General features: G+C 41.5%; 1 protein-coding gene across 1 annotated transcript; it reads left to right on the forward strand.

Moving 5' to 3' along the window:
* Positions 1-162: 162 nt before the first annotated feature.
* LOC125200730 (actin binding protein) lies at positions 163-10885 on the forward strand. The gene is made up of 16 exons (XM_048098476.2): positions 163-693; positions 1309-2015; positions 2097-2318; positions 2399-5073; positions 5293-5419; positions 6208-6279; positions 7466-7564; positions 7645-7686; positions 8380-8511; positions 8588-8669; positions 8950-9044; positions 9383-9454; positions 9535-9651; positions 9817-9885; positions 9965-10031; positions 10111-10885. Exons 1-16 carry the CDS (start codon positions 621-623, stop codon positions 10260-10262), a joined length of 4803 nt encoding a protein of 1600 aa, XP_047954433.2. The 5' UTR covers positions 163-620; the 3' UTR covers positions 10263-10885.
* Positions 10886-11297: the final 412 nt, after the last annotated feature.

Genomic DNA, 11297 nt, shown 5'->3' on the forward strand with positions numbered 1-11297 from the left:
TAGAAAAGAAAACAACAATTTCAAGAAATCGACAAACGCAAAGTCGGGTCCTATTCACTGTTCATTCGGGTCGGATCTGTCTCCCCTTGACGGCTATCCTTTCACCTTTTCACTCCCACTACGTTTCTTCCCCCCTTTCTCTCTCTTCAACTCTCCCCCCCTCTCTCTCTTCACCCCCCCATGTGATCAAGTCCCCCCTTTTTGCAATCACAAAACGGTCCTAGTATATTTTGTGTATCGTTATCCTTTCTTGCTACCACTCTATTCATCGTCAGCTGCTCGCAATTTGACTTAATTTCTGCTGAAATTTCTTACCTTTTTCAATTTCTTGCTGTTCTCGGATCTTTTTCTCGGTTATTTCTGTTCTAGTTCAGTTGGGCTGCGGCGATTGAACTGTTGGATTGGTGCGAATTGGGAATCCGGAGCTGAATTGCGGTGGTCGGTGGTGTTTTTGATCTGGGTCTTGTTCAGCTTGCTGAGTTGCATTGCGGCGGTGATTGGCCTGCTGTGGAGATCTGGTGGTTGGTTAGGTCAAATTGGGGTGAAGTTTGGATTTTGGGGTACTGAATTGGGGGAAATTGGGGGTTTGGATCCGGTCAGGGGGGAAACAGCGCCATTAGATGGCGCTGTTCAGAAGGTTCTTCTACCGGAAGCCGCCTGATCGGCTTCTCGAGATCTCCGAGAGGGTCTACGGTATGCCCTTTTCGGCCTCTGCTTCATTGTTTGATTGTGATGAGTTTTAGTTCTTCAGCATTATGCAAATTCTGTAATTTTGAACAAGTTTCAAGTGATTGTTGCATTGAAGTTTTGACTGATTCTTGGAAGTTTTCTGTTTTGAGTCAATCAATTCAATGTGTATCAACCTCTAGCTGCAGCTCTAGCTCAATTGTTCATGCCTTTCTCTTACTGTATAGCTTGGCTGGATTGATGGAGCTGTGTTGTGGATGCTGTTAATTGGATAGACTATGGAAATGGGATATATTTACTGTATTTCGAATTCGAAAACAGCTGCTGGAATCATCGAACTTGGATAGTTCGAGAGGATGTTTTGTTGCCTAGTGGTTTTAAGTTTTCCTGAAGTTTTTAGGTAGTATCATTAAACTGTAAGCCATGTGTCTTCTCATATTGAAATGAATAGCCTGATAGCTCTGGAGTTTCATCTTGGATTTGTCACATGAATGCCATTTTTGTGAATTATTGGGAAAATGATGTTGATTTTGGTGATTATAATTTTATGATTGTATGGATGCTTGCTAGACTTGTATATTGTACCATAGGCTGATGCCATTTGATGTTTTTTGACTGTAGTGTTTGATTGTTGCTTCTCCACCGATGTACTTGACGAGGATGAGTACAGAACGTATATGAATGGAATTGTTGCTCAGTTACAGGACCACTACCCCGATGCTGCTTTTATGGTTTTCAACTTCAAAGAAGGTGAAAGAAGGAGCCAATTATCTGATGTGTTATCTCAGTATGACATGACAGTGATGGATTATCCTCGGCAGTATGAAGGGTGTCCGCTGTTACCGCTGGAGATGATTCACCACTTCTTGCGTTCCAGTGAGAGCTGGCTGTCACTGGAGGGCCAACAGAATGTGCTTCTGATGCATTGCGAAAGGGGAGGATGGCCTGTGCTCGCCTTTATGCTTGCGGGCCTTCTTCTGTACAGGAAACAGTACACGGGCGAGCAGAAGACGCTTGAAATGGTCTACAAACAAGCACCAAAAGAACTTCTTCATCTCTTGTCTCCTTTAAATCCCCAACCATCTCAGCTCAGATATCTTCAGTACATCTCTAGAAGGAATATTGGGTCGGACTGGCCACCGTCAGATACACCTCTGGGTCTGGATTGCATTATTCTTAGGATCCTTCCTGTATATGATGGTGGAAGAGGATGCCGGCCAGTAGTTCGTGTGTATGGTCAGGATCCTACTTCAAAAACATCTACTAGAAGTTCGAAGCTTTTGTTCTCAACCTCGAAAGTCCAAAAGAAAATTCGCTTCTATCAACAGGTAAGGCCTCAATCCTTAAATTCACATCAAATAGATGGATAGATTGCGATTTTAAGGTGTTCTTATGTCTTTTGGATGCAGGAAGAGTGTGAGCTAGTAAAAATTAATATCCGTTGCCGTGTTCAAGGAGATATTGTTCTTGAGTGCATCCACTTGGAGGATGACTTAGTGAGAGAAGAGATGATTTTTAGAGTAATGTTCCATACAGCGTTTGTCCGGTCAAACGTTTTGGTGCTGAACCGTGACGAAGCTGATGTGCTTTGGGATTCCAAGGATCAGTTCTCTAGGGAATTCAAAGCAGAGGTAAGATTTTGTGTTTTTCATGCTTTGCTTGTCTATTCCTGAACTTTTAGGAGTTAAACTTTTCCCTCCCTTCTGCATAGGTGCTATTTTCAGACGCAGATTCTGTTCGCTCTGTTATAAACAGCGACGAAGCAGAAAGTGACGATGGAAATGAGACAGAAAATACCGGAGCTGAGGAATTCTTTGAGGCCGAAGAGATATTCAGCAGTGCAGTGGACACTCATGATGGCAAGGTGGAATCGGAGTCTGATGACTATGAAGTAATCACGAATTCTGAGGTAAATGAGAGTAACCAGGAGGTTGTCGTGAAGGATGATTCAGATCATCATGCATTCGAAGATTGTGCACCTGATGAGGGAATTCAGAGGCGTGAACGCAATGACAGTGCTTTGCGTAATGGAAATGCTAAAGTAGAGTCTGGACTTCAGACTGATAAACTAGCTACTGATGCTGAAACCAAATCTATTAATAGTGGAACGGGTGATGAGTCTGAAGATGAAGAAGAGAGTGAGCGAAACGAAGAACCTCCTCGGTTAATGAAGAATCTTGGAAAGCAGGGCCAGGAACAGAAATCTAGTGTTGATAATAATAAGCCGAAGTTTGATAGGAGCCTCTCGACTTTATCTAAAAAGCCGCCTGTTTCTATTTCCCGATCTGCTTCTGATGCATTCACTTCCAACAAAAAATCTAAGCTTCCGGATTCGCAGAGCACTCCAGCTAGAGTGGCAAAACCAAATGCTGTATCGAAGTGGATACCTACTAATAAAGGTTCTTACACTAGCTCAATGCATGTTTATTATCCTCCGTCAAGATATAACAGTGCTCCGGCATCACTAACTTCTGGCAAAGATTCTGGCAAAGATTCTGCGCCTGGAGGGAAATCTAAGCCTCCTTTTGTTACTTCATCTTCAGTAACCACTACTGCTGACAGAGGTAGTAGTGCATCAGGACGTTCCAGGCATGCATCTAGCTCACCGTCATTAGATGCATTACTGGCTAAAGATGCTTCTGCTGCATCTCTACCTTTACCCTCACAGGTGGGAAGTAAAGCTGAAAATAGCATAGAATCTCCAACACCTTCAGAAACACCCCAGCAATCACCTCCACCACCACCACCTCCACCTCCTCCACCTCAGGCTAATTCTTTTCTGTATGAACCTTCTTCAACACCTACAGAATTGTTTCAAGATGGTGAGGGCAGTGTTCTTTCATCTCCACCTGCACCTCCTAGCCTCTCACCAAATGGTGGACGTTTTACTCCTCCACCTCCACCATCTGCAAATGATGTTACTGTCTTGCCCTCAAGAGTATACCAGCCACCCCCACCCCCTCCTCCACCTCCACCTCCACCTCCACCTCCACCCCCACCTTCCACAGTTCCATTTCCTCATACTGCTATAGTTAGTAAGTTCTCACCTTCCTCTTTCCATCTTCCATCCACGGGTACAAGCTTATGGACAGCTCTACAGGAAGCCATTCCCAAAACCCCCGCCCCTCCTCCTCCCCCTCCCCCTCCCCCTCCCCATTCTTCCAATGTACAGAATACCAGTAGAGTGCCTCCGCCTCCACCACCTCCTCCACCCCCAGTCTCTGGGAGTTCATGGCATGCGCCTTTAGGAGTATCACCTCCACCTCCCCCACCCCCACCTCCACCTCCTCCTCCGCCACCACCTCCCATGAATGGGCTTCCTTCTTTTCAATCTCATAGAGCCCCACCTCCTCCTCCGCCACCTCCTTTTTCACGTAGTGCACCCCCACCTCCACCTCCCCCGCCTCCTTCGAATGGAGCACCACCACCACCACCACCACCACCTCCGCCTCCACCACCTTCCACCAACCAAAATTATTATCCTTCTCAGAACCATAGAACTCCACCACCCCCACCTCCCCCACCTCCTTCTAATGGAGCACCACCACCTCCGCCTCCACCACCTTCCACCTACCAAGATTATTATCCTTCTCAGAACCATAGAACTCCACCACCACCTCCTCCTCCTCCTTTGCATAGTGCTCCACCTCCACCTCCACCACCACCACCACCACCACCTCCTCCTTTTGGTGCACCAGGTGTACCGCCACCTCCACCTCCTCCAGGATGGGGAATGCCTGGTCCACCGCCTCCTCCACCACCTCCTGGAGGGAGAATGTCTGCTCCACCACCTCCTCCACCACCTCCCGGAGGGAGAATGTCTGCTCCACCACCTCCTCCACCACCTCCCGGAGGGAGAATGTCTGCTCCACCACCACCTCCTCCACCTCCAGGACAGGGAATGGCTGGTCCTCCACCACCTCCACCACCTCCAGGACGAGGAATGCCTGCTCCACCACCGCCTCCCAATCGGGGAGCTCCACCACCTCCACCTCCTCCTACACGTGGAGCCCCAATTCCACCTCCCCCACCTTCAAGTCGTGGCCCTCCACCACCTCCACCCATAGGAGCACCACCTCCTGGAGGTCGTGTGCCTGGTCCACCTGCTCCTCCAGGACCTCCGAGACCTCCAGGAGGTGGACCGCCCCCACCTCCAGGACCTCCGAGACCTCCAGGAGGTGGACCGCCCCCACCTCCTCCATTTGGTGCAAAGGGCCCTGCAACTGATAGTAAAGGGTTGCTTGCTGGTAGAGGGCGTGGGCTTCCACGTCCAATGGCAACAGCACCTCGAAGGTCTACCTTAAAGCCACTTCATTGGAGCAAGGTAACCAGGGTATTACAAGGAAGCTTGTGGGAAGAATTGCAGAGATTCGGCGATCCTCAAGTGTATTTCTCTTTCTCTACTGGTTGACTTATTTGAATTAGATTACTCTGTTTTAGCATCTCTTATAGGTTCCTTTTTTCCTTAGAAAAGAAAGTAAACCACTTTAACATCACTATGTCAAATAATTCATTGCCTAGATTTCTGCACTCCATTCCAATTCTCGTCTCTTTTGTCTCATTTTGCTGCTAATGAATGACTGATATGCTTTTCTCTTACTCTAGGGCACCAGAATTCGATGTGTCAGAACTTGAGACCCTTTTCTCTGCCACAGTACCAAAGTCAGATGCAGGAGGAAAAGCTGGAAGTCGGAGAAAATCTACTGGATCTAAGCCTGAAAAAGTTCATCTGGTAATGTTATATTAATCATTTTTTTTTATCATTTTAGGGGTATAATTTCCCTGGGGGTTTGGAGAGGCAAATGACTAAAGAATTGTTTGGATTTACTGAATGACAAATGTCTTCTCCAATTTCTTCATGTAATAGCTGATGAAGAGTCTTGATGATCTCAAGAAATTTAAATCTATTCATAGTGACAATGTGTCATGTCGCTTGTCGGTGTGCGCATATATTGCATTAATAAGTCCAAATTGTGTTATTTAACTCACCACCAGAGAACAACATTCGATCTTGAGAGTCCCATCTCTGCCAGATTAATGACTGACATTGATCTCTCACATCTGCCCAGAAACTACTACTACCTCTGTCCCATTAGTGTTAATGCATTTCTTTGGGCACGGAGATTAAGCAATATATATTTAGTGAGTTAAGTGGAGTGAGATTAAAGTAAGAGAGGGAATAAAGTAGATAAGTAATGGGAGATAAAGTAGGAGAGGGGATAAAGTAAGAGAGATTAAGTATGTTGGATTTTGCCGAAAATGGAAATGACCCAACTGTAATGGGACTGCCCAAAAAGGAATATGACTCAACACTAATGGGACAGAGGGGGTAATATTTATTGCTAACAGTAAGACACGATGCATTGCTACTTATTCATGAAAAATATGACAGATAAAATGCTGAAGAACATGAACATTGGGATTTTGTTAGTGTGGGACTGGAGATGGAGATTGGACTAGTTTCATGTAGTCAATCTTTTCTTCAGCATGTTTCTCAATCTTACTGCTTCTGTTTTGTAGATTGACCTAAGGAGAGCAAACAACACTGAAATTATGCTCACAAAAGTGAAAATGCCCCTTCCTGACATGATGGTAAGCTTTGATTCCCATTCTCTCTTCAATGGTCCCTTACAAATCATTTCTGTAGGTATAACTGTTTAATATGTGAAATGTAGCTTGAGAGGGTTTCGTAGTTAGCGCTACTTTCTAAACCAATGTAATTTGATGCCTTCTGTGTACTTACATTTTTCTTTATTGCCTCTATAGTTTTGTTCATTTGCATATTAAAAATTGACATGCAACTGCATTAATATAAGAAAGATGCCTTTTGTAATTTCCTGAGAATGTGAAAATGGCATGTAAGCAGCAATGAAGAACTATGAATGAAAAACAATGTTAGAAAGAAAATGATGTTTTGGAGAAGACCAAACTGAGTCGTAGAAGCTTGTCTTGATATAAATTGGAATGTTTTACATCAGTAAACTGTTTTTCAGAGATAGTTCTGTCATAGAAGTATAAAGTGTATGTTAGAAGATCGACATCATATTGTTAACAGCCTAAGGATTGTTATGTGACAAATCTCCAAATCTTTCCTATCAATATTTGAATTTCATACAGAATATAAATAATGCCAATACCCTTTCCTAAGTTGTTTAACATAATAACATTGCATTTCTACTCAAGTTAATGAATAATCGATGCATTATTCCTTTTGACGTTTGCAAATGACAAAGTGTAAATCGATTCCCTAATTATCACTTACTCCCCGTGTCCCTCAGAAATAGGCCTTATAGAGTGCCACACAAGTTTTAATAAAAGTTGTTGCTGTGTTGTGAGTGGAGAAGGGGTCTCGTCTTCAGTATAGTGGTAGTAATGATTTAAAACGTATTGTGAGTGGATAGAGTCTTGGGACTTGTGGTAGAAAGAGTCAATAAGTTGATATATTGAGGGTAATATGCTGTCGGGTATAAATTAAAATGGACTAATTTTTGTGGTCGTACCAAAATGGACCACTTTAAGGGACGAGGGAAGGGTATTATTTAACATTTATATGGCGATACTTAGGATTCCAATTTTGTGGAATTTAAGGCCAAAATGGTTGGATATTTAATTCCGAGAACTTGTATGGAGAAGGATTTCCCGCTTTGCTCCCAAATTGTTAGGTTAATGTCCCTTCTTGTTTATGTAGGATTATGTAGAAATATATATCCCTAGTGTCTATCCAGTGTACTTTTTTAAAGTATTATACCATAATAACCATGATGAATGACCTTGACAGGCTGCAGCACTTGCAATGGATGAATCAATTTTGGATGCTGATCAAGTAGAAAATCTCATTAAGTTTTGTCCAACTAAAGAAGAGATGGAACTTCTTAAGGTGAAGCTTGGTTGCAATTCTGCAGTTTGCTAATCAAAAAAACGTATCGTCTTTTAACTAATGAATTTGTAACTATTTAGGGCTACACAGGGGACAAGGAGACTTTGGGGAAGTGCGAACAGGTTTGTGAACTCTAGCCAAATTACTTTAGTTATCTATTATGTTTGTCTTGCATTATGAAGATTTTTCTCGCAAGGGATTAGTCTAGTTAATCCTTTTTGCTGTTAGAATCTTGTTACTATTTCTTAAGCTGGTTTAATGAGAAATTTGTGCTCATGCAATTTGAGATTAGATTAGTCCACCTATTTTGCTGAACGGTCATGTAATTTCTTAGTTACTAAGCATTAGTTAAGGACATTATTTTCTGTTAAGGGCTTAAGGCATTCTTGCAAGTTTGAAGTCATTATTTATGGAAAAGATGATTTTAAGAGAAATACTCTGAGGTTCCTCATAGGTTTGCAATCAGTGGTACTATATTCTGATTCCTATTCCGATTCTTCTGAATCATGGTATAACATTCAATATGTGAAGATGAGTATAGGGTCTATAGACTATAGTGTATTGTGACAGAATTTTCGCATATAAGCACATTAATTTCCTGTTTTCTTTTTGCCTCCCTTTTGCAAATAGCCCTAATTCTATTACCATAGCATGAACACTAACTAATGGATTTCAGACTTCTAGCTCATTTATAAATTATTATCTGCATATAATCCCCTTTTTTTGCCTCATTTCCTGATTCCCCTTTCTGCCATGTAATGCTATTTTTATTGGTGCTTTATGATCACTCACGGGTCTCGGGTTTTACTTCTCAGTTTTTCCTGGAGCTGATGAAGGTTCCACGAGTGGAATCTAAGTTAAGGGTTTTCTTATTCAAGATCCAATTCAACTCTCAGTCTTCTGATTTCAAGAAAAGCTTGAACACTGTAAATTCAGCATGTAACGAGGTACGCCTGAAATTCTATATTTAGCCAACATGTATTTATCAGAAACACCTCAATGACATAACTTCACTTGTGCTAGGTTCGGAGCTCCCTCAAGCTTAAAGAAATTATGAAGAAGATTTTATATCTTGGAAATACATTAAACCAAGGAACTGCTAGAGGTATGGACCTTTTTTAATCAAAACATGTTCAAGTTATATAAGAGCAGGACTTCAAGGACTTCATTGGAATGAGGGCAAAAGGTCTAAATTTATGCACTTTTGAAATTTTGTTGGACTACTACCCCTTTAATTTACGGGACCAAAGAATCCCATCATTTTGAGATTTTAGCATAGTTCTTTAAAATTTTTGAAAAGTTTCATGATTTTTCTTGTTGCAGAATAACATTTTTTTCAGTTCTAAAAGCATATTCAAAGCTTAATATTTAGTTTCTGTATTTAGGTTCTGCTCTTGGATTCAAATTAGACAGTCTCTTGAAGCTCACAGATACACGTGCATCCAACAGCAAGATGACACTCATGCATTATCTTTGTAAGGTATTGTCTCGTGTTTATTGATTTTGTATTTATCTATATGATTCTTCTACAATTTCTCTCATGCCCCAAGAAGTTAGCATTATTGTTATCCTAATTGAGTCAATTAAAATGACCAAATGTTGTTCTTTTGATTGGTTATCACCTTCTTCAAAGTTCTGGCACCAACTATTTTAATTGGTTTAAATTTAACCACTGGACAGCTGGTTAGGAATGCCATATTTCCTCTTTCATGTTACAACATCTGTTAAAACTTTCTTTTGACCTGACCGTTTATTATCAAAGGCTGTGCATACCCAGTAAATCTGGCGTTGTGTTAACGAAAAACACCTTTTCTTCAGGTGCTTGCTGCAAAGACACCAGCTCTTTTAGACTTTCATCAAGATCTTGTTAGCTTAGAAGCTGGCGCTAAGGTTCATATAAATCCTCTATCTGTTGGATAGATTTCAAAACCCCTTGAATTATTTGAAGAATAATGAGTTTCCTCGTGTAGATACAATTGAAATCCTTGGCAGAAGAGATGCAAGCCATTATCAAAGGTTTAGAGAAGGTAAAGCAGGAATTGGCTGCTTCGGAAAACGATGGTCCTGTATCTGAAACTTTTCGCAAGGTATTTTGGTATATTCAATATGTTTTCAGTTTCTACCACTTTCATGCATGCTTACACTTCTGCAGTCTAAATTGTAATTCTGAACTTGTCGTTGAGGCTGTGGTTTCATCTTGTGAAAATCTGTTATGTTTTGTCTTAACATGAGAAGCTTATTCTTTTTTTCAGACATTGAAGGAATTCGTCACCACTGCTGAGAGTGACGTGGCCTCTGTGACATCTCTATATTCTATTGCGGTACATTTCTTTAAACAAATGTCTCAGATCATTTTCTGGCTGCTGTTGGTTATCTGATATCATTGATTATTGTTTGCAGGGGAGAAATGCAGATGCACTAGCTCAGTATTTTGGTGAGGACCCTGCACGATGCCCTTTCGAGCAAGGTAACATTACAATATGCTCTCTTCCTTGCTGATATTCCACATAGCACCTTACTGATCCCGTGCCTTATCATTTATGCAGTCATTGCAACCCTCTTGAACTTTGTCAGAATGTTCCGGAAAGCTCATGAAGAAAACTGCAAACAAGCTGAACTGGAAAAGAAGAAAGCCCAGAAGGAAGCTGAACTGGAGAATGCCCAAGGATTAAACCTGTCGAAGAGAGCCAAACGCTGAGTTGAATGCTTTTTAGCAGAGACCCATATGGCTGTTCCCAACGCCCAGCCTTATGCCCGTCTACAATATTTGACTGCATACACCGCAGGATGCAGCCAACGAGCCCTCAGCTTTTCTGGAAACCCGGTGCAGAGGGTGCTGTCGAGCCATCACAAAACCTGAAACTGTAGAGAAGGAAATTTGAGAAAGCCCGGTGATTGTTGGGATGGTGATCGCAACGGAGATTTCTTCATCAGAGGTACGTGTTGAGCCCTCGACATTGCAGGTTGGACTAATGAGAACACATGCTCGTTTCTATGTGAGAAAACTGTAGCTCTCCCGGTTTTCAGTATCACCACATTGAATCACTGGTCGCTAGATGAAAGTTGTACATAAATGCTAACCCTCTACTTAGATTTAACACTAATTCTTTGGTGTAGTTATAGAATTCGTTTTGGCTCCTCGCGTTGAAATGCGTCCTTGTATAGAACCCGAGTAGAGAGAATATATTATATAGAACTAGAAGAGCATAGTCTAAGATTTGTAGATAGATGATCTAATCCAGCATAGGTTTTTTGGTCTATGTTTCCATTTACTTTCAAGAATTGGATAAATTCATTCATTAGTGAGAAGTTTTCAAGCTTGATCTGTTGTTTTTTCTTACCTTCATTTGTGTTTCAATCTTATCTTTTATGTTGCAAGTACAAGTCTTGTATGGGATGTTGGTGATGACAAATATAGCTATATGTTAGTATAAAAATTGAAAGCCACTTGGCTTGGGTTGAGTAATTAGTTTGATGAAATAAGTTCAACCGTCTTAACTACCTAAACTTCTCATTGGGGCAATCAAAAGATAAAAAAAATGCTGCTCAACTGTTTATAACCACATTTTTTATATTCAATTGTCCCATCTCTTTCTTCCCTTTTTAACTTCCCTTCAACGTTACATATGCTCTATAATTCTTCTTTTACAAATGTAATTAATTTCAATTTCAAAAATAAAATTGAAGGGTCACACAGATAGTGGGCCAATTGTCTTTAACTTTATCTTTGGTA

This window comes from Salvia hispanica, chromosome 2 (genome assembly GCF_029641045.1).
Source record: "Salvia hispanica isolate PSC_SH4W2 chromosome 2, Shi_PSC_v1, whole genome shotgun sequence".
NCBI lineage: Eukaryota > Viridiplantae > Streptophyta > Magnoliopsida > Lamiales > Lamiaceae > Salvia > Salvia hispanica.